Genomic DNA, 24609 nt, shown 5'->3' with positions numbered 1-24609 from the left:
GGACTGGCCTCTGTTGGTTCGAGGCTGGCTAAAGGCAGCAAAGCAGTCCTTCCAGATAGAGCATCCTTCTGGCAGAGTGCACAGCAGGTTACAGCAGCATGCAGTCCTCCAGGTCCTTCCGCAGGTCTAGATTCCGCAGCAACCACAGCACCGAGACCGCCCTCCTCGCCGCCACGGACGACATCCGCATGGTACTCGACCAGGGACACACTGCGGCCCTCATCCTTTTAGACCTCTCCGCAGCCTTAGACACCGTTTCACATCGCGCGCTTGCAGCCATACTTCACGAAGCGGAGATACAAGGAGCCACCCTCGACTGGATGCAATCCTTTCTCTCCGGCAGAACCCAGAGGATCAGACTCCTGCCCTTGCCCTCCCAACCCACCGATATCAACTGTGGAGTACCCCAAGGATCATCACTCGGTCCCACGCTCTTCAACATCTACATGGCCCCCTTCGCCGACATAATCAAACCGCATGGGCTCAGCATTGTATCATACGCCAACAACACCCAGCTCATCCACTCACAAAGAATCCCGAAGACACCATACTCTGCTTCCAGGAAGGAATGAAGAACGTGGCAGCCTGGATGAAAGACAGCTGCTTGAAGCTCAACTCGGAGAGGACAGAGGTCCTCCTCAGACCCTGCACTTCCGCCTGGGACAACACCTAGTTGCCCCCCCTCCTCGGGTACCCACCCACCCCTTCAGACCCCGCACAAAACCTCTGCATCATTCTCAACTCCTCCCTCTCCATGAACCGCCAGATCAACACCGTCACGTCCTCTAGTTTCAACTGCCTGCGCATCCTCCGTAAGACCTTCAAATGGATCCCCCCGACTGCAGATTGACCGTCACTCACACTCTCATAACCAGCAGACTGGACTACGGCAACGCCCTATACGCCGGAATCAATAGAACTCTTCTACACCAACTCCAAACCATCCAGAACGCCATGGCCAGACTCGTCTTTGGGACACTGTGTCACGAACACATGACCCAACACCTACGATACCTCCACTGGCTCCCCATCGAGAAGAGGGTCACCTCCAAACTCCTCACCCATGCCTACAAATCCCTCAACAACATCAGACCCAAATACCTCAGCGAGAGATTATCCTTTCACACATACCCAAGAGGAACCTCTGCTTTGCCAACCTCAACCTGGCAGAGGTCTCCCGCATCTGCAGAAACAGAACAGGCGGGAGAACCTTCTCCTACATCGCAGCCAAGACCTGGAACGAGCTCTCTGTGAACATCAGACGGTCCCCAATCCTGCACACGTTTAGCAAGGACCTCAAGACCTGGCACTTCGACTGATCCAGAGCTAACCCCCCCCCCCCCCCCCCCCCCCCCCCGCTTTGAGACCCTTACTGGCGAGTAGCTCGCTCTATAAACCCTCGATTGATTGATTGATCAGAAGTGAACTGATGAGTGGGTCTGAAGGTTCCTCTACTGGAATGTGGGAGAAGGCCCCTCGTCATCAATGTGTCCAAGACATGGGGATGCAAGCTAGTTCTCTTTTACATGAATGAAGCACAGGGACTCTACAGTCATTTGTCAAGTCAAAGGTTCCCTGTGTAGCAGCACCACTTTTCACGGTCTTCCTGGTATAATTGTCGACGCATTTAAAACCCAGACCAGATTGTGGATTCTCCTCAGTACTGAGAACTGGAGGACAATCCGCTTCAGATACCATAAATTCACACCTTTCCATGAATATGAAATTCTTTCCATAGATGTGGACATCAGCATTTCTAACTGCACGAAAATGCATGGAGTTGTTGCTGCTTCACTCTGCTTCTGTGGAATTGTTAATATTGCGTTGAGGTGGTGATAGAAAATGTTTCTTTAGAACACATCATTTTAGGCTATAGGTATTTTTTGTTTTTCATGTTCCAGCAGCTCAGTTTGTTAGCTCTGACCTATGTCAAGTGGCCTAGCATTTCTGATTTTAAACAGGCCGACCCCTCTTTGTTGGTTTCTTAACTTTCTAAAAGTGGCATTTTCAAAATTGTGATATAAAATGCAACTTCACCTTTAAAGAGGGTTTATTATTGCAATTTCATTGGTACTAAACATGACATATCCACCTACTCCCAATTAGAAAATACAGCTAATTAAATGTAAAAAGGAATCCCTAGTGTTCTCCTATGGGAGGGGTAGGCCTCACAGTAGTTGAATCTAATTTGGGAGCTTTTCACTACCAGGACATGTAAAACCCAAAACCCAAAACAAAATGTCCAACCTTTTAATTAAACTGCACCCTGCCCCATGGGCTACCTACGGCCTCTATTAAAGATCAACTATATGTAATAAAAGGGGAGTTTTAAGGCTGGGTTTTGAATGCGATGTCTGCATGGCAGTGCAACACTGCATTCACAATAAGTGCTGAAGGCCCACTGGTAGCATCTAATTTACTTATCATGGGTATTTGGTGTACCATTCTACAAGGGTGTTGTATGTAAATTAAATATGCCAATTAGGTATATGGCAATCAAACCATGTTTGGAGGCGTGTGCGCAAGCACTTTAGCACTGGTTATCAGTGGTAATGTGCACAGAGTCCTAAGGCGAACAAAACTAAATCCAGCAAAAATCAGAGGTAAGTAGGCAAAAGGTTTGGGGGAAGACCACCTTAAGGCTGAAATACATAACACGGGTCCCCGCCCATCTGAAAGTGGGGAGAACTACCCAACCTCCCAGGAGTTATCATCAATAAGGCAGAAGAACCTGGAGAGTCCATTCCCTGTAGGGACATAGACCACCTCAGCAATTTTAGATTCTCTCCCCTCATTTGCTTAAGCCACCTGAGGGGCCTGTAGTCTCTCTGAAGCTGAAGGTGAGTCCCAAACTAGTATCTTCTCAGCTCTTTCAGTCCCCAGACCACAGGAAAGGCTTCTCTTTGAAAAGCACTTCAACTCTGAAAGCTATAGGTTGGTCTAGGCCCTCATCACTGAGCTGTGATAAGGTACATTTGGGCTTTGGTTGTGGTTACATTTGCAAATGAGTCCAATATATCAGATCACAAATTGTCAGCTATAACCATAGGTAGCAGCAAATAAAAATACCCCACACGTCTTTTTTCATCTGGATGTTCATTTACATTCTCTATCACTTAAGAAATAATTTGTGACTGCTAAGAACTGGAGAGATAAAAAGGGAGTAAAGGAGATGGATTATCATTCCAACCAGTACTATCCGTTCTCTGATCTTTATTTTGTTCTGTGCTGCAAGTAAGAACCCCTTGCTTCCAAAGACAAAATGCCATGACCGTAAATTTAAAATGGCAGCAGTTTTCAGGAGGGTTTAGATCATTTTTTTACGTCTAATGTACAATCTGAAAACATATTTGACTTGTGATCATTGTGTTCTTTTCTTTGAACGCAGAATCAACTTCACACCTTCAACGATGTTTGCAATAATGAATCGTTGGTTTCAGACACAGAAACGTAAGTAGGAAAATGTGTGTGTGTACATATATATATGTGTGTGTTAACACTATAAAATGATAACAATGGAGCAAGATTGATGTGTGTTGGCTACATTTTCTGTTTGTAACCAGTATTTTGTCGATATTTCAGTGAAGGATGTTTAACAATACAATTTTGCGTTTGAAACCCAAAAGACCTACATTCCTTTTCTCCTCAAATTTCACCAAATTATTGAACTCCATATTTATCCATAATAAATATACATCTGTCTCACCATACTTACTTCTTCCTAGTTGTCTCAAGAACCTAGGAGGTTCATACTGTTCAGGTTTGCTTCAAAGAGTGGCAATTCTTTGTTTTCACTTTTTCTTTTCTTGTGCATTGAATTGCAAAGCGAAAGTCATTAGCTATAGTTCTATTCAGAACACAGAGAAGGATTAGGTTTACCTTTCTTTACTGCACAAAAATAACAGCCATACCATATTGATAATCCACATCTTTCAGCAACCCCTCCAGGTAAAAATACAGTCACACGATGAAAAGGTCACCAGTAAAAATCCTCCAAAGTGTTTGAAAGAGGCTTGAATGTCAATACTATGCCTCCTTCTTTGCGATGACATACCAAGTACCTCAAACAAATTTCACAAGTGCTGATCTCACAGCCTTATCAGCTTTGTTTCACGTTTGTTCCTACAAAAACAATCTGTTTTAATTATAAACTAAAGAACTAAACTATAATGTTCCTTCATAATTTTTTTTATTCTGTGGCTGGACCGAAGGAAGGATTGTGCTATATAAAGCTTGCTTATACCCAGATAGGCAAAATCCCTCACCAGCTGAAAGTAGAACTTTCTGAAAGTTATGCTTGCTGACCTGTCTGCCATCTTCCTAATGTTTTTCAAACCTTTACCCAGCGAAAAAGTTTTAGAGACCATTGTGCTTTGTGCAATGTGTTCTCTAAGATGAAAAATATTCAAACCTGCCTCCTCTTAGTCCCTGCAACCCAGCAGGCAAAAATGGTAGAAGAAACTTTGTTAGACATGTTTTGAAAAGACCTCTACCAAAGCAGGCTTAAATCTTAAATCTTTGGCAACCAACTCATGCTGTTTAAAAAACCTTGCTTCACATACCTTACTACACATCTTGGGTTGCCATGGGAAAGCAGATTAATTTATGGAACTAGTTTTGGATTTCTTTCTTTTGAATACTGTAAATCATATTCTATTTGGCTAAACACCCATCTGATTAAATACAGTGCTCACACATTAGACACCCTTCTACTGGAAAGTAGACACAATGTCATAGTAAGTTTAGAAGAGAGTTCCTTATGACAAAGTATCATTTTCAACCAACACCGGAATAAAGACACATTTTTAAATTTCTGCGGTTGAGAATACTTGCAAAGAGGTCTAGCAAATCTCATGACTAGGAAAACTTGGACATGACTGGGTGCTCTCCAATAGGCCTTAGAATGCCATACCAACATGGCAGACCTGAAGGAGTTTACCTTGCAATGCACCTTTACTGCGCTCCACCAAGCAGTAGTGTGCAAATGAATGTGTCTGAAAAATCGATGAACGCTACACCTCAGATACTGCACCCAGCAGAAATTGTGAAAGAAGTAAAACATTAGAAAATAAAAAGACAGCCTTCACTAACCTATGCGACCGCTTTCACCTTGTTGATTCGTGGAGACTACAAAATCCCACGGGTAGGGAATACACATTCTATTCCTCCCGCACGATTCCTACTCTCGTATTGACTACCTCCTTATCACACAGAATGGTATCCCAAGAATAGAGGACACGTCAATCGAGCCAAGAGTTATGTCTGATCATTCTTGCATCTCCCTAACCATAACTAATGTAAAACCCTCCTCCCGACAATCGTCCAGGCGGTTCAATGAAGAGGTACTGGAGAAGGAGCATCACCGGATTGCTATCCAGTCTGCCATTGAATCGTATCTAGAAATTAATAAGCTGGGGGACACTTCTGAACTCATTCGTTGGGAAGCCCTAAAAAGTACTATTAGGGGGGGGTATGCATTAAGATTCGGTCAGCAATGAATAAAGACCACAACAAGGCATTAGAAACCCTGGAATGTGAAATATTGGTCTTAGAAAGTAAACATCAGACGGACAGGGATAGCACAACGCTGAATGCACTGGCTAACAAGAAGTATGAATATAATAAGATCGTGAGCGAAAGGGCTGGGGTATGGCTGGATAGAAGGAGGTTTAAACTTTGCGAATTAAATAAAGCAGGTAAGAGCTTGGCTGCATACTTGAAATTTAAAGTACAGAAGAACACAATTAATACCATTAAAGACGCCTCCGGGGTCGCCCACTCAGAACCAGATATTCTATTCAAAGTACTTTATTCGGTTAAGATTATAAACCATAAAAGCATACAGAGTACAAAAAAAATCATTGACATTAAAATAAGAATACATTTTAAAATAAGAGTGCTTCAGATTTCCTTACAATCAGACAATACAGAGTTGGTAGGAACGATATCCTTATCCTAATAGGATAACATGTCTGGGCCAGGGAAAAGGTTCTGGTAAATATGGGTGGGTATCTGCTGATATCTAGTTGCTACAGGGCCCCCCCCCCCCCCCCCCCCGATGACGTCCCTCCACACTCCGTCTTGTATTTGGCGAATGCACAGTTCTAGGGTAAAAATCGCACAGTTCAAGTGTTGTTATAGGCCCATCTCCTCCTTGTGGCTCCAAACTTCGCAGATAAGGGACGACCTGGTTATCCCGGAAGTTAACAATGACTAGATCTCCCACTGTGTTCTTGGGACTGGAGCCTATCCACCTCACCCTTCTCACGTTTAGGATTGTCCCGTTAATATTGGATGGGAGCGGGAGGGGCGTGGCCAAGGACCGAACATGGCGGACGTGATCTAACGAGGCTCCGTCCATGACCACCAACACTAGCTAAATATCCTTTATCCCCCTACCTCCCCGATTGCCACGATACACCCCCCGGTCCCGGGAGGCGGTGCGGACCCCCGACGCCGATCGGCGGCCGAGGACGACTGCAGACGGCTGACTACGGGCGGTGATTTGAGAGCGGCCTGGCCCTCGTGGTGGAGCAGCGGACTGGCGTGAGGAGGCGGCCGGAGCCGGCTAGAGCTGCTGCGGGTGCGACCTGGGCCGCTGAGGGGCGGTGAGCCGGAACACGCCAGCGGAAGACCCACGGGAGGGATACAAAACAGTGACCTGCCGAACCCCCCGAACGCCCGAAACCAGCAAGGGCGATGCCTGTAAGGACTGCCATTACGCCCTGTCTGCCTGGTGAGGAAGCGGCGCTGACCGTGTTAGATCCCGGCCTGAGCGCGCCTGCCCCCGCCGCGCTTAGCGGACCCCCTGAGGACGCTGCCGCGACTGAACTGCCCCGAGTGCCGCTACCCGGAGGGGCTGCGCGAGACATTGACGGTGGCGGGCCGGACGGAGGCCCCCCCCCCCCCCCCCCCCCCTCCCCCCCCCTGGCACTGTGAGGACCCTGCCTGCTGATTCAGGCCACCAGACAGAAGGTACAGTGCACGGAGCGGCAGCGGGATAATAGGCACCCCACCACGACGCGGCACGCCGCAGACAGCATCTAGCCTTTGAGTGGCCCCCTACCTCCCCTTCACTGGCGTAATAACGGTGAGAGATACCAGCTTATGAGAGAGCTGTGTGGGCCGCCATTCCCGATTTTTTTAACCGTGACTGCTGGGCCCTGGGGGGGGGCTGGTGAGGCCTCCTGCACACGCTGGACGCGGCAGGACGACGACGGGTGACCTCTCCCTGGCAGCTGTACGTGGGGGACACCGGCGGCATATCACTCGACTGGGACTCACTCGTCGCTGGCCCAGACCAGTAGCACTGGGGACACATCCAACGCGCAATATGGGCAGGAACAGGGCCAAGGCGCAGGACCACGGAGCCGGAGCTAATCTTCAGTCCACGGGCTCGGAGGCCCGCTAGCGTCCTCGAACGTGGAGATGATTCCCCCGACGGGCAAAACCTCACAAGATGCGAAACTGGACCTTATACTAGTTGAAATCAAGGCGTCCAGGGAGGCGCTAGAATCCCGAATGGACAACATGGCAACGAGCCTCTCACTGCTCAAGGCAGACCATACGAAGCTGGCGGAGAAAGTCAAGGAGCACAAAATAGCACTAGACGACCTCATACCACAACAAACATCTCATTCTACGAAACTCGAGCAAATGGACAAACAGATCAAAATGATATGGGACAAGCTGGATGATGCGGAAGGGCGGGCCCGCCGCAATAACGTGCGCATACTGGGTATTCCAGAGAAAAGCGAAGGGAAGGACCCTACCCAATTCGTAGAGGACTGGCTAAAGAAGATAGTGGATCCCCAAGACCTCACGCCACTATATAGTATGGAGAGCGCGCACCGGATGCCGGCGAGACCGCCTAAACTAGGAGCGTCACCGCACCCCTTAATTGCCCGCCTGCTACACTACAAAGACCGTGACTCGGTCCTGAGGGCCGCAAGAGAGAAAGCCCCATTGCGCTTTGAGGACAAGACTATTTCGGTGTATCCAGATTTCACCCCGGCGGTGCAGAGGGCCCGCTCGACGTTCCTGGGAGTTAAGCGCATGCTGCGGGACAGGGATCTGAAGTACGCACTGCTGTTTCCGGCACGACTCAAGGTGCTTTTCAACAATAGGTCCTACTTTTTCGAATCACTGGAGGAAGCGGCGGAATGGATTGAGGTGACACTGACGCCTCCGAACTCGCAGGACCCCTTTGGGGAGGATCACGGTGATGGATCATCGCGCCGGGGAGGCCGACACCAGCAGGGAGCGACCAAGGATCACACGCACCGACACGCGGACTCTGGGGGACCGTCATCGGCCAGGACCGAGGGGCTGGGGCAACTGACATTGGCCGCCTTGGCTGAACACGACGCCCGGGACCCTGCCGCTTCAGCCAGCCGTTCTGCCACCCACACGGAGGTGTCGGGGTCTGCTGATAGCCTGCAGCTGTTTCCCAAGATCACGGCACAAGAAGCACATGACCTGTGACTGTGGCTGGGCGACACGTCGGATGGTAACGTATGAACTATCTGCAAGGCGATCGGGGGGGAGGCGGGGGGGCCTTCTTTGCTCTTGGTGAGATGGAGTGCTACCAACAGACTCTGGACTGGTGTAAGAGGCCCCAGACCCCCACCATATAGACATGTTTAACTGTAAGGCATGCCCACGTTGGGCTATACTGTTTGGATCCCGAAAGGTTTTGTCCGGGGACCTGGGAGTTACGGGGTTGTTTCTTGTACGGGCACAAGACTTATGGTTGTTTAATTACACCTGCTCCATGGTGCGGAATCCACCGGCTACACCTGCTGCCGCTAGGGATGGGGACCCTTAATGACTATAAATTGTGCACTTGGAATGTTCGTGGCATGGGGTCGGTCCACAAAAGACATCGAATCTTAGCTCAACTGAATCGCAGGAAGGTCAATATTGCCTGCCTTCAGGAAACCCATTTAACGACCTCAGAAAGTGGGAAATTGCTTAAAAAGTGGAAGGGTCAATTGTTCGCCACCTCTTACTCAGCCTTCTCGAGAGGGGCAGCTGTGTGGCTGAGGAATTCAGTCCCCTTCAAACTGGTGGAACTGAGGGCGGATACGAATGGCAGATATGTATTTGTCCGAGGGTTGTTGGATGGTTGCCCTGTTGTGCTGGGAAGTGTATATACACCGAACTCGAACCAACCAGCGTTCCTGGTGACGCTTGGCGGAGTGCTGGCTGATTGGGCTGATTTTCCCTGGTTGCTGGGAGGGGATTTTAATGCTGTGCTGGATGTATCAATGGATAGATCGCACCCACCATTACAGGCCACGGAAAGTAGGAAACAGGCTGAGGCGCTAGCGCAGTGGGCAGAGGGTTGGCAATTAACAGATGCATGGCATGGCAAACACATATTAGACAGGGAATATACATTCTATTTACCACCACACAAGTTGCACACCAGAATAGATCATGGATTCTGCACCACGCCACTCTTAGGGTCGGTTTTTACGGCGGAACACATGGGAAAAACTTTCTCAGACCACAACCCGGTGGAAGTCGCTTTTCAGTGGGGTAGGATCCCAACTCCCATACCAACCTGGCGCCTTAACCCAGACCTATTAGAGGACACGACTTTCCGCGCATCACTAGAGATGGCCATTGTAACTTACTTTGACATAAACGGTGGGTCAGCGAGCGCCCACCAGGTGGAGTGGGATGCTTTTAAGGTCACGATTCGGGGTGAAGCGATGAGCACACGGGTGGGCATGAGGCACACTGTGATGGACAAACTCCGCCCCTACAGGAAGCACACATCCAACATGCAGAACTGTTAGAGGAACTGCGTATCCTTGACTACCGAGAGTACACGAGTAGACAACATGCGCAGGCAGATAAGGCAGGACCTTTATTAGCCCGGCTGGTAAAAGACGACCCGATACACTTGCCCATAATGGAGGTACTTGACCAGGGAGGGACCATGGCAACAACACAGCTGAGTGTGAACGCAGCGTTTCAAGACTACTATGGGACGTTATACGGCCCACACGACCCTATGGTGGATGGGGCCCTCGGGGACTTCATGAGGGGGTTGGAAATACCGAAGCTAGAGGAGAGACAGAGGAAAGAGTTGGCGAGGCCTATCACACTAGCAGAAATTCGACAGGCCATTCGCGCCCTCCCATGGAACAAAGCCCCGGGCACGGATGGCCTTCCAGTGGAATTCTATGGAGCCTTCATAGATCTTCTGGCACCACGACTACTAGAGGTATATAGGGAGGCACTTAAGGCCCGGGGTCTTCCACAGTCCACACTACAAGCCCTAATAGTATCACTGCTGAAACCAGACATGGACAGCCTATGTATAGCAAATTACAGACCGTTATCACTACTAAACACGGATTACAAAATATTAATTAAACTACTAGCGAACAGACTGGCTCAATACATTCCATCGCTCATACACCCAGACCAGTGTGGCTTTGTCCCGGGCAGAAGAACTGCTATGAACCTGCGGCGCCTCAGCCAAATCATGCTAGGTACACCGGGAGGGGCGGGGACGGAGGGATGCGTATCGCTAGACTTGAAGCAGGCCTTCGACTCCATCAAGTGGGACTACATGTTTGCGGTACTCGAATATTTTGGGTTGCCGATAGAGTACATTAGTTGGGTGAAACTACTTTACACATATCCAACTGCACGGGTCCGCACAAACAGGTGCATATCGGCACAATTGGCAGTGGCTAAGGGCACCAGGCAGGGATGCCCATTATCCCCGCTATTGTTTATACTAGCGCTAGAGCCCCTACTGTGCAAACTCCGAGAGTCCGCGCAACACAGAGGTGTACGGAGGGGTGAGACGACGCATGTGGTATCAGCGTACGCGGACGACATTATACTCTACGTCGGAGACCTGGGAGGGGACTTAGACCCTGTGCCCGAAATATTTAATACCTTTAGCACCATGTCGGGCCTTACGATTAGTGAACCCAAGTCATATGGGTTTTTCTTCTCTGCAGCCAGGATGGAAACCCATCTTCTCTTTGCACCTTACTCATTTCAGGTGGCGGAGCACACCTTCCGTTACCTAGGGTTACAAGTGTATAGAGATCCAAGGGACCTGCTAGAGGGCAACGTAGGAAGGACAATTACGAAGCTGAGAGCACAGGTGCGATTTTGGATCACGCTCCCGTTAGCAGTGGCGGGCAGGGTGACTATTACCAAGATGGTGGTCCTGCCACGTCTGTTGTACTACTTTACCGGACTGCCGCTGAAAATCCCTGCCGCGGTTTTCAAAACACTTGACACCCTGTTGACTGAATTGGTCTGGGGCACCGGGAGGCGACGTATTAGCCTAAAGAAGTTGCAGCTTCCCACGTCTGCGGGTGGTATGGGTGTCCCGGACCTCCGGGCATATAACTTTGCATGTCACCTGCAATGGCTCGCCTACTGGCTGGCAGGACGCAATTTGCACGAAATTGATATGTCTGACTCAGAATGGAACAAAGGGAGGGTTCACGCCCTATTGCTCCCGAAGGCGGGGATCCCGAGGTCCACACCCCCCTTCTCCTCGTAGCGATTGAACACTGGAGGCGGGCTGTGAAATACGCGTCTCCCATGTCAACTTACGCCCCTACGATACCACTACTAGGGTTACCAGCTGGGCTGCGAACACTATCAAACCACATGCTTACAGATTGGCACGACTTGGGAGTGACACAGGTGGGGGATTTCTTTAATGGTGGCAAGATGATGACTTTTGAAGACTTTCTCATTACACACCACTCACCTGGGAGGCCGTTCTTGCTACACGCAGGTGTGAAATGTTACATAGCACAGGCATGGGCCCCTGACGGGACGGAGCCTCCCACGAACCCACTAATCACGATGCAGTATCTAATGGGGACTGGCAGCCACCTGACCAGGTGGATAACGCATGGTATAAGAGAGGGCAGGGCCATCTCACTGCAACCATTACGAGATAAGTGGGAACACGACATTGGGAGAACGCTCAGAGATAAGGAATGGGACAGGATCTTGGAATACCCCAAAAAGGTATCGAGGAACCAGAAGTTTAAATTCATACAGCTCATGCTCCTCCACCGAGCATATCTGACGCCTCACCGCCTGCACACTATGTTCCCAGACACTCCTAATACATGCCCAAGGTGTGGGGGGAGGATGCCCGACTGGTTCACATGCTATGGGCTTGCCCTAAGCTGGGGTACTACTGGACCTCAGTACAGTCTGATTTAGCTAGACTAGTCCCTTCCAAACCATACAACACATTGGAATATACCCTCCTGGGACTGGGCCCTGTGGAGCGGAGAAAGAGCGTAGGTACACGGTTCACAGACTTAGCCATGATCTTAGCGAAGCGTGCGATCACCATGAGGTGGAAGTCCCCCAAGCCACCAGACCCTGAGATGTGGAGGGCAGAGCTAGTGAGGTGGGGAAAGGCTGAAAGTACGACGTTGCAGCGCGAAGAACGCAGAGGGCTTAGGAAACACCCCATCTCCCTAGACTGGAATGCTTTGCTGGGGTCCTTTGAGTCGGGGAACGATTCAGACTCAGAACACACCATAGACTTGGGACACCAGGAATGAAGGTAGTTCCACATCATAGACTGACACTTAAGCGGCGCCCGCCAACAGGTAGGACCCATCGCACGAATCTACAGGTGCACAGCCACAGACGGCACTAACACAACAGTGTCTAACCCCACATGCCCCTAGTGCGCATACAACAGGGATACTGTAACACACGCATATACACGTGTAAGAATGTCCGACACCACGGGCAGGGAAAAATGTGATTAGGAAGTGCCTGGAGGGGGGAGGGCGAGGGTGGGGGGAGTTTAGTTTGGGTGTTACAGTGACATAATGAAAAATGAAAAATGTGTATATCCTGTCAGTGCGACCATATGATGCAAATATGTGACTTATGTACCGAACTGTTATGCTCTGCTTACCATAACTTCATATATCCTGCTAATAAAGACATTTAAAAAAAAAAAAAAATATTGGATGGGAGCGGTCTGTTCTTTGTCAGCCAAAACTGGACTTTGCTTTTAAGATCCTCGTGACCTTCAGTTTTTCCGCTGGTGAGCTCAGGGACTCCCGAGAGGACGCATACGTAGGGTGCTGCCTCTGGTGGTAGGTTTATACGTTTATTTCTCGCAGCTAACCCCTCAGAACATTTGCCTACTTTGGACCACCCAGCTCTGGGGACAGGACTAAGGGCCATTGTCGGTTCATTGACTACCTCCTTATTTTTGGAAACCGATGGTATAGAATCTGGTGGCTTGATCTGGGCGGTTTTGCTATGTACAGTGGGGTTAGCCGTTTTTGAGGCAACTGCGCTCTGGAATTGGTTGTTTTACTTGTTTGACTTGGTGTTTTCGTGTATTAATAAGAGCTTTTCCCCGATTCGCTCTATCCTTTCAATAAGAAGGGATAATAGGGTTTTTACCAATTCTTGAAAGCTGGCCAACAAAATAGATGGTAAAAGGGGTATAGGGGTTTCCGGTAATTGACATTCTATGGGTGTCTCGGGGTGGTGATGGGAGTAACCAAGGGGGAGCGTAAGTTTGTTTTTTGGATTTTCGCTGATTTCCCCTTGAGTGTAATACCTTTACGTTTTGTACTCTGGGATGGGACCTGAAGATGTGCTAACCCCTGAGGGGTAAGTTTATCTGATATTACGCCGGGATTATCCAGTGGGCTATTATTTAGTTGATGCGATTTCCTGAGCTGGGGGCTTCCACTACCCATAGGGCATGTTGGGGAACCAGTTTGTTCAATTCTCTGTTCTATGGGTATATACCTGGTTTTGCAGATAGAATTTAATTTCCTCTGTAGTAAGGAATTCGGCGAGTCGGTTGAGATTGGAGGGGATTGTTCGTAACATATGGTATCTTTAGAAAGGCTATGTTCAATTGTGTCGAAAGCCGAGGTCACCCTAGTCATGTAAAGGTCCAGTGTCCCCTTAAGAGAGCCTCCTTTAGAAGCAAATTGTTTGGCTGTCCCTTTGGTGGTCATAGTGCGACAAGCTTGTGACCCAGCTACACAGACCTAATACAGAACAAATGGATATCTAGATATCTAGATAAACTAAGAGGCTAGTGGGTAATTAGCCTTAGACTCTAGATGGTTAGACTCAGATTGGGCATACCTTAGGTTCGTATCAATAGTCCCGAAAGACCGACCAAGATGAGTGTCCCGACCCGACCTCCTCTGGCCTCTGAGGGCCACAGAGGGCCCGCCCTTTGCCCGGGCTTAGCCCGGCTAGTCCCACGCGCGTCCCGCTCTGCGGCAACCGGATGTTGTAATATAGCCCGGTGAGCTGGGGGCGGGCCTCCCCACAAGTGCAAGCAAGCACGGGCTCCTGGTCCCTGGAGTCCCGTGCGGCGCGACCCCTCTGACAATGTCCCCTCAGTGGCAGCTTGGCAGGCGGGACCCCGCCCGGGGCAGCAGCAACAGCAAGGGAGAAGGTGCGGTTCACGATGCGGGACCCTCGACTGCGGGTCCGGCGTGCAGTTTTCAGCGCCCGGTGAGCTGGGGGCGGGCCTTCCCACAGGTGCAAGCACGCACGGGCTCCTGGTCCCTGGAGTCCCGTGCGGCGCGACCCCTCTGACAATGTCCCCTCAGTGGCAGCTTGGCAGGCGGGACCCCTCCCGGGGCAGCAGCAACAGCAAGGGAGAAGGTGCGGTTCACGACGCGGGACCCTCGACTGCGGGTCCGGCGTGCAGTTTTCAGCGCCCGGTGAGCTAGGGGCGGGCCTCCCCATAAGGTGCAAGCACGCACGGGCTCCTGGTCCCTGGAGTCCCGTGCGGCGCGACCCCTCTGACAATGTCCCCTCAGTGGCAGCTTGGCAGGCGGGACCCCTCCCGGGGCAGCAGCAACAGCAAGGGAGAAGGTGCGGTTCACGACGCGGGACCAGATAAGATTGCGGAAGTATTCAAAGACTTTTATGAAGCTTTATATGCTAAAAATAAATCGGTAGAAGAGAACAAAATTCAAGACTATTTAAACAAATGTGATCTTCCGATGCTCTCCTTGGAAGAACAACTAGCCCTTAATGCGCCGATTGAGGCCATTGAAATTGAGAAAGCGATTAAATCACTAAAGAGCGGGAGGGCCCCCTGTCCCGACGGGTTCTCGGCTAGATTCTACAAAACCTTTCCTTCTCTTTTGATTAAACCTCTTCTCCACCTCTTCTAGGAAATAAATGACACTGGGGAACTCAAAGGCACGCTTTCCGAAGCCGTAATCGCGGTTCTTCCCAAAGAAGGTAAAGATCCCTCTCTCCCAGAAAACTATAGGCCCATTTCCCTCATTAATCTTGACTGTAAAATTCTAGCCATGATCCTCTCTACTCGCCTTCAGCAAGCCCTCCCTAAACTAATTCACCCCTCACAAGCAGGTTTCTTAAAAAACAGACTGTCCAGCGACAATACCAGGGTATTGGCACATGTTTTGGAAAAAGCGAAACTCCTTGACACGCCCACAGCGGCAATAACCCTGGACGCCGAAAAGGCTTTTGACAAAGTTGACTGGACTTTCCTGGAGGCAGTCCTAAATAAATTCAATCTGGGGGAAACATTTACGAAGCTAGTAATGTCCCTTTATTTTTGTCCCACTTCGAAGGTAAGGGCAGGTGGCTCTTTTTCCTCCTCCTTACATTTACATCAAGGGACGAGACAAGGGTGCCCCCTCTCCCCCTCCTTGTTTCTGCTGGCAATCTTGCCGCTCCTCTATCATATAAGAAATAATGACACAATAGCTGGTATTCCATTTCAGGGCTGTAATATAAAACTTACCGCTTATGCGGATGACGTGCTGGTTGTGTCGGAGAGAGCAGGAGAGGCAATACCTGCACTTATGTCAACCATTGATGAGTTCTCTTGGGTCTCGGGATACAAATTGTACAAAGATAAGACGGAGGTCAAATTACTTAACAACATAGGCGACAGAGATATCATTGGGGACTCTGGTCTCACTTGGCAGCCGCACTGCTTCAAATATCTAGGACTAGATTTTGACAAGGATCTACTCTCCACATTAAAAATCAATGAAAAATGAATCCTAAAAAAGATCTCCAACGTACTGGACGGATGGTCACCCAAGTATCTTTCATGGTGGGGCAGGGCAGAAACCCTTAAAATGATGACCACACCGTTGGTGAATTACTTGGCCAGCATGCTACCAATGATGATTTCTTCAACAAAGTGGACAAACTGTTTGGTAGCTTCCTGTGGCAGGTTAAGAAAGCCAGGATATCACTGAAAAAGCTACAACTAGCTAAAGAGAAGGGGAGTCTGGGTCTTCCCTCTTTTAGGAATTATCAGACAGCATTCCTTTGCAAACAAGGGGCACAGTGGCTGATTGATACCCCATCTTATGTCGCACTGTGGATAAATATTGAAAAATCTATCATCGAAAACTCGCCTATACCGACCCTACTTTCCATGGACCTCTCTCATTTGCCTCACTCCAAATACATTATGTTGAACACCAGGTGCGCTCTCTTAAGACTAGACCAGGCCCACACATCAGACCTAAAAATCAGGAAATCCACGATGATGGCTCTATGGCGGAACCCTTACTTTAAAGTTGAAAGCAACACCCTCTATTGGAAATCTTGGTCCAAGAAAGGCATTAATATAGTGAAAGATCTTTACGATGGGACACAACCCCTACCCTTCTCCACACTACAGGCTGTATATGATCTAACACCCATGGACTTTTACAACTTTCTGAAATTGAAGACCATCTTATCACCACGCCACCTTAATCCCCACACACCCTGGCTCATGACCCACATGCCACATCTCCTAACGGCTGGTCACTTTGTCTCTAAAGTGTACAAGCAACTCCTCCCTCTACCTAGGAAATCACATAGACAAGTTGAACTCAAATGGGAAACGGAATCCAACTCCACAGGCATTGCGCTTGACTGGGAAACAATTCATAGAACTGCCTTCTCGAATAAGGTATCCCCAATCCTTTCCCAGACAAAATACATGCTACTGAATAGGACATTCTGGACCCCGGATAGTCTCTTTAAATGCCAATTGCGAGATAGCCCCACTTGCTGGAATTGCCAGTCTGGTACTGGCGATCTAGCCCATATGCTTTTTCACTTTCCCACCCTACAAACCTACTGGGGGAAAATCTTTGACTGTGTACAACATGTTTTCAAGTTACAACCTGTGAGGGAATTTATATATGTCATATTGGGGGCTCTTGAACCAAACTTGCCAAATGCGCAGGATCGCCAGCTACTGGACTTGATGCTCACACTGGCGTGTAAGGTGGTTCTCTGTAAATGGAAAAACACGTCAGAGGTTTGCTTTAAAATCTGGCAGGACTGGCTATCCTTTCTGAAAGGAGCTGATAATCCGGCGTTGCACTCCTCCCCCTGGCGATCCTCCAACAAGAGACTATGAAAGCACTTGATGTGTCGTCATTTCATTTTGAACCCCCGTGATATATCACTTAATGCTGTAACCTTACACGGCGCTCTTGTATATTTTGCTTTGAGCTACTGTTGGTGAGTAACCTAGTGTATGTCCCACTTACTATTATGTCTCGCTTACGTGTTACGAACCCCTGTGCCTGACCTAACTGATGACAGCTTATATCTGCATGTAACTGTACATTTATTTATTTATTTTGTTTATCTGTCTCCATGTAGTTCTGTCTCCAGGCATCGACAGACACTTGTACCTTGGTTTTATTTCAGTATTTGTATTATTGTCGAACAGCACATTTGATTTAATCTCTGTATCCGATGCCTTGCTGTAATGTATTTCATTTCTTTTTCTTCAATAAAAACGATTTGAATTAAAAAAAAAAAAAAGACCGTAACAGAAGAACTTTATATTATGCTTGACACCCAGACCAGTATGATCAGCACAATCTCTGCTCTCTGCCTTCTGATCTTCCAATCATTAGGAAATTCAGTCATGTCTCCCAATCCTGGAGGAATAATATAGCTGCTGTTTGCATGTTTGGTCACCATCTGAAGAAAATCTTGCATCAAATTGACCCGGAGTCTCTATCGGCCTGCAATTGCTGCAAACACTAAAGGATGCAGCCTGTATTTGCAGGAAGTCCTCAAGAGCCAAGACCTCCAAACCTGTGAACTCATTAGTCTTGCAGGTTCTCCACAGTCACAGATATCTTCTATTATCAGCAGTAGTTCCAAAAATTGTTAGCCAGCTCTGCTAGAATCATTGACCTTGTGTTCCCAGGCAGTTAATATACTGCACTGCCAAGATGTTGTCCATCCTTGTTGGTTGTCAGACACAGCACTGTAAAGGATCCAACTAGGAGCTTCAAACAGTTGATACAAACCTGCAGCTCTTCTCCATAGCACCTTCTTACTGTGTTGCTTGTTCCTCACATAGTTATCCACCCTTCTCGCCCCTCAGCGGAGTCTGCAGCCACCTTATTTGATCTCTACATCCAGCCATACAAAGCTTTGCTGTGATCCTGCAAACAGTGAATGCTCATTCTGGGCTCCTGAAACCTACAAACACACTCTGAATTAGAGAAGCCATTCTGCTGATGGATAATCTTTAAATATTGAAGGCCCTGTTAATAACCTACGTGAGAGATGTAAGTCTCAGAAATTGGTCCAGAATGAAACACATTGGACCTTTACAGATTGTCTCAATTTCTCCTTGTAGGAAGCTGGCTCTGTATATACTATACCATAGTGAGATATAATGTGCACAGAGTCCAGTGGAACCCCAAAGGTAGGCCGAGGTAAAGTTAGATAGCACCTCACTCTCTATTTGTGGTAGTGTGGTCGAGCAGTAAGGCAGTATCAGAGGACAGTATTAAGCATTTGTTGTACACAGTCTGCAAATTAATTCACACACTCAGACGGAACTTCAGACCAATCGTTTTAGTATAAAAATATTCTTTTAGTTATTTTAATTTCTAGAACCAAGCAAGCCTGGCACAAGTAAGCAAAACGTAGTTTACAGTACTAATGCAGTTTGTAAACAGTTCGAATTGTAATTGCATATGCACTTTGATTTAATTATAGTATGGTTGCAGAGAAATGCAAAACTTTATAAATAAAGTACATAGACTTGAATGGGCTTTTCAATAAAGTACCAAGTAAGTTACTTTTTGGATTACTTTTCTTACACAGAGTGGTGTACCTAGATAATACTATGGGACATTTCACGTAAAAAGGTAAGTAAAATCGTTTTTGTTAAACAGTACAATTTTAAAGAATTTCTTTAGGTTTTCAAACTCCACACAGAAACTTTTCCAAGAAAAACAGTCAAAGATTTCCTATGAAGGAAAATAGTGTTGTCTGTTCTAAGTTAAGTATTTGGTAGTGGGAGTTGAGGTTCAGGGGTAGACTCAGGGGTCCCCAGGGTCAAGGATGCACTCTTGTTACACCCTCAGCGGCACTAGGGCAGCTGGGTGCAGAGTCCTGAGGCCCAATGTTATCTGAAAGGGGACAAGGGCCTCTGATTGGAGGCTGCTGACAAGTTGGCCCTTGATTGTTGGAGCAAAGCTCCTGGACTTTAGCTCAGGCCAAATGGGGAAACAAAGTAGTACCAAAGGTGCACCTTCAGCTGCACTAGGGCGGCTGGGTGCAGCGTGCTGTTTTGACGTCTGGAGCCCTGTTGTTTACAATGGGGACCCTCCGGTTTGCGAAGGCAATGCAGGCTTGGAGACGAAGGTCTTCTGGGTGCGACCACTACTTCGAGAAGGAAGTTAGGGGATGGTTAGGCACAGTCGGTTTGGCCACCCAAGGCCATAGGGCGTCTTTGCAGGGATGCCTTTTGGTGACAGATCTTCTTACCAACTCCTGGTTGTGGTTAAGGGAACTTCTGGATTTAGACTGCAGGTGTCTGCTGGAGGCTTGAGGCAGGTGAGGGGTCACCGGATCACGGGTCAGGATCGCCGGGGGGACCTCCTCGTGGTTTTTGCTCACTTGAGCAAGGGCCATGGACGGCGGGTGCAGAGTGGTGCGGATTTGCAGTATCCGGCGGGAGCCAGAGGTTGCAGATGAACAAATCCGCTGTTCACGGGAGACAAAGTCTTTGTGGTTGAAGGCAGGCAGGTCCTCTGAGGTTTTCGAGGTTGCTGGCTGCAGGACACACCGGGATTTCGCAGGAGCAGGTTCGAGCTGGAGACAGGCCTGTAGGGCTGTGGCCAAGTTAGTGGGAGTCTTCCTCTTTTTAGCTACGACTATTCGGTCCTTCTTCTTTTCTTTTTGCAGATTTTTGTCTGAGGAAGCCTTGTTCAGGGGTGCCGCTAAATACTAATTTTAGGGGCGTTACAGGTTTGTAAAAGGTAGGGACCAATGGGTCCCTTCCTTGGGGTGGGTACACCACCTATTACGCCACCCTCCAGTTGAGGGGGCATGAGCCTGTCCCTGGTTGGCTGAGTCCCCCCCCTGTGAGAAGTTAGCCTGGCATATGATGTCCACTATTCTAGTGGGCACCTTGCACCAGTCTAATCGACCCTTGATGGTAGTTGTAACATCAACCTTATAGACAAGCTATCCTAGTGGTAGCATGGACCAGCAGTCATAGGCTAAGACTTCAGAGAGCATGTGAAGCAAGCTGTTTTACAATTATAATCCCTTGAATACCAAATGGTGGCCACCAGACAAGGTATATATCAAATATATATGTATGTATTCTAAACACAACCCCTCTGCACTCTTTTTGAGGTCAAAGGTCAAAGGACATCACAAGTTACCAATTAGCATACGATAAGTTGCACAAATACAGTTATGCCCTAGGGGCCTCACAAACCATATACTAAGGAAGTGGTATAAGAACCACGTGAGAGTTAGACTGCAGGCCTAGGACCTGTAGAATCTCTGGGACTACACTAAACAGCCAAAGATTAGGAAGTAGGAGGCCCACGGGAGACGCGTGCAGTGTCTAAACACAGTCGCGAGTTACCATTGACTTATAATGGGAAACAAAGAAGTTACAAAGTTACTGTTTAAGGACACTTCCGGATGGACTAGGATGGAACCTTTTCAAACTAGGACACTTCGAGAGTCAAGACCCACGGGAGCACCGGAGTACTCGTGTTACCTCACCCAGGGAAGCCGAGTGCATAGGTGTCTTTTCGTGTCGGGTTTCGTCGTCGTTTTCTATGGAGATCTGCAAAGAAGTGCTGCATGCGACCAGAGGAAAAGTGCCCGGGTGGATCCAAGTGTGGATCGGTGATGTGAAGAACCTGAAAGCAGAGGGGACAGAGTCTGAGTCACTAGCCAGTGATCAAGAAAGGAACCAGGAAGGAACCAGGCGATGTCGCGTGCTTGAAGGTGAAGGTGAGCTTGTCTCTTCAGCCACGAGGTCCAGGAGGCATCGACGGTGACCAGGCGCTGGAGTCGAGCTGTCCCACGAAGGATCTAGTTGACTGCGGTGTCAGTATCTGGATTGGACGCAACAAGACTTGGCAACCGCAACCCACGCAGGATGTGGAGATTGGCGCTGTTGCAGACCAGCAAGGTTTGTGGCGCTTCTCCTTTGAAGGGAAGCTGAAGAAAGCCTGGAGCAACCAGGAAAGCAGTTTAGTTCGAAAGAAAAGTCTTCAGGGGGCTCACTAGCCAGCAGGCAAGGAACCGGGAAGACGCGTCGATCTGAAATGCAAGAGCAGGCCCAACGCGGCACTTGTGGAGTGTGGAGGGCTGAGCTTCGGTGCAAATGGCGCTCGGGTCTTCTCGTACCCCAATGTACAACTGCAAGGGTACCTCGGTAGTCGAGCTGTTAGCAAAGTGCAGGATGTCCAGGGTGTCCGGTCCCACGTCTCACGTGTCCGCCACGGGTCTCAGCTATGCTGTGGATGTGGATCGGAGTTAGAGAAGTCTGAGAGTCCAGTTCCTGTGTCGCGGAGTCTTCGGGTTCCGGCTGGAGCGTCGACAAAGCAGACCGACAAGTTACTGGTGGTGCCGGTTTGCACTGGGTAGTCACTCCTTGACCACAAGGGAGATGTCTTCCGTCTTCTAGTCAGAATAGAATGTCGAAGGTCCAAGAGTTCTGTATCAAAGTTTCTTTCCAGGATAATCTGAAGTCCTGGGGACACAGCTCCTATACTTTTCCTAAGCTAAGGGGCTGGATTACCTGCCTAGGTCCCTCCTATGGGTGGACCTGAGAAGGGGGTGGTTACACCCCTTTCCCTTTGTCCAGTTTCACGCCAGAGCTGGGGCCGGAGTGCCCCAGCAACTGGTTTGAACCGGGCTATGCATGGAGCACCTTGTGTGCCCCAGGCAAAGTCTAGATGCATTCACTGAATGCAGCCCTCCCTGCCCCAATACACAAAATCCATGTCTGGGGAGGTGCTTGTTTTCCCTGGACAGGAACCCTATTGTCCAGGCCGCCCTTGCTGGAGTTTCCCCCAACACCAGGTGATCAGACTCGTGTGTGTGGCAGCAGCATCCATTTTGTGATGCTGAGGCTCTGTTTAACTTTAACCGGGTAAAGCAGTAACATACATGTCTTTTCCCTCTAGAAGGGTGGAATGCTACCCCCGCCGCCAAAATTGGCGGGGGGGGATAGTATTCCAAAGTGTTTGACATCTTACACGACATGTTTTGATAAAGCCAAACCAAAGTCAGCATTAAACGCGAGGATTATAATGCACTTAAGAGTATATGGTATGGCTATATCATAACAGCTTTAAGGAGATGGTTCCGAAAGCTGCAGAGGGGCTCAGCTTATGCTAAGGCACCCTCTCACTTAAAACCAAGCACTCTGCCTACAGGATTGTCGAGGCCTACCATAGGAGTGACTTATAGGTGCACATGTATCTATATATAAGGTAGATATAGGTATACTATATCTAAGTAAGGGGTGATTACACCACCTTACCCAAGCTGAGTAATCAGCCTGTGGTGTCAGTTTGGAGGGCCAGCCAGGGGTTGCTTAATACATGCTGCAGCCCCTGGTAGGCCTTGGATGCACCTATGCCCTTGGTACCTATGGTAAACTATATAGGGGCTCACAGAGGTGACCCAATACCCAATCTGGTATGTACCTAAAGTACATGGTATCAATTTAGAGAGAGAACAGCTGGGTTGTGGGACTGATTAGCAGGCCCACAGCCACACTAAAGTTGAAAAACCAGAGAATCACAGCAAAAAGTGGGGGTGACCATAGGAAGAAGACCCTACTCTCCTACACCCCCCATCTGCAAGATTGCAGGGACTGAGAGTTGTGCTTCACCTCGCCTTCTCCACCTGAGGGGAGGAGTTGGCAGAGGTGGGCAAACCTCCTTTCCTCATTTGTTTTTCCCTCTGGTTCTCCCGCCCAAAGTGGGGGTCGGAACCAGTGGGGAAAGTTGCTGAAAGCAGCAAGTGGCTTTGGAAAGCTCTTAAAGGCAGCAAGCCTTTGAAGCTTCCCCTTCGTGAACCCTGCACATCCTGGGGGAGGAGGCTTGGCACCTTGTCCCAGGATACGCATTGTTTCAGGCCCCAGGAGCAGCAGGCTCTCGACCCAGGGGTCCAGAAACATGTCTAGTGGTGCCAGCTGAAAACAGCCACTCAGCCTGAACACTAGTGGTAGGTTTGTTTTCAGGGGGCATCTCTAAGATGCCCTCTGGGTGCATTTTTAATCAAATTCCACACTGGCATCAGTGTGGATTTAATGTGCTGAGAAGTTTGATACCAAAGTTCTTAGTTTTTGTGAAGCCATTATGGTGCTCTTTAGTTTGTAATGGCAAACTCGCAGCACCATATACTCTTAATGGCAGCACTGCACTTACAATGTCTAAGAATGGACTTATACACTGTAAGGGTACAGGGCTAATGCACCTGGGATGTGTGCCATGTCGACTCTTCACTTTGTTCTGCACCAAAACACACATCCTTCCAAGGCGGTGTGTGAGTGTGAAGGTAGAGGGTCTCTAAGGGTGGCACAATAAGTGCTGCAGCCCTTAGAGACCTTCTCTGGTCACAGTGCCGTGCATACCTGTGGTACCATTCACTAGGGGCTGACCTGTGGCCAGAGATACCAATTGGGTTGAGGCATCAAGGCAGGTTTAGGGAAAGAACATCGGTCCTGGATACCTGATTAGCAGGAGCCCAGGACACACTCAGTCAAAGCACATCATCAATTCAGCAAAAAGTGGATACAGAGCACCTTCTCACACTCATTGATTGCGGACATCATATTCTCCGGCTGTTGGAGCGTGGCTTCCACTGAATCCAGAGTGAAACCCAAGAATTCAGGTTCCCTTTAGGGACCAGAATCACCTTATCGATCCGAAAAACTAAATCCTTTAACAGTGGGACTGCCATCTGTAGGCGTTAAATTATTTATGTATGGGTGTTTTATATGGCGCTGACTAGACCCGGGGGTATCGGAGTGGTTTACCAGACATAGCATTGATAGAAGAATTCACATTTGAGATAGTATAACAAGAGGAAATAAAAACAGTGCAACATAATATACGTATCTCAAAGATAATCAACATTGTCCGTCCAAGGCATAGACACTGAATTAGGTTAGGCAACCGTATTGGATGATCCTGTTGGTGGAGCAAACTCAGGGGGGGTGGGTTGAGGTATTTGTTCAGTAGTAGAGTTTTGAGATTCTGTTTACAGCAGGTATAGGAAGAGTTGCAGCGAAGGTCTTATCAGTGAGTT

General features: G+C 48.7%; 1 protein-coding gene across 2 annotated transcripts in view; it reads left to right on the top strand.

The window, feature by feature from the left end:
• The window catches only part of USP34 (ubiquitin specific peptidase 34), a 2709276-nt gene that overhangs the window by 177900 nt on the left and 2506767 nt on the right, over positions 1–24609 (top strand). For both annotated transcript variants that reach the window (XM_086927486.1, XM_086927485.1), the window contains exon 8: positions 3389–3450. In XM_086927486.1, the coding sequence (XP_086783612.1) occupies positions 3389–3450 (62 nt within the window). The remainder of the gene's footprint in view (positions 1–3388; positions 3451–24609) is intronic.

Source organism: Lissotriton vulgaris, chromosome 6, assembly GCF_964263255.1.
Source record: "Lissotriton vulgaris chromosome 6, aLisVul1.2, whole genome shotgun sequence".
Lineage (NCBI taxonomy): Eukaryota > Metazoa > Chordata > Amphibia > Caudata > Salamandridae > Lissotriton > Lissotriton vulgaris.
The sequence above is the reverse complement of the archived record's forward strand: the minus strand, read 5'-3'. Positions and strand labels throughout refer to the sequence as shown.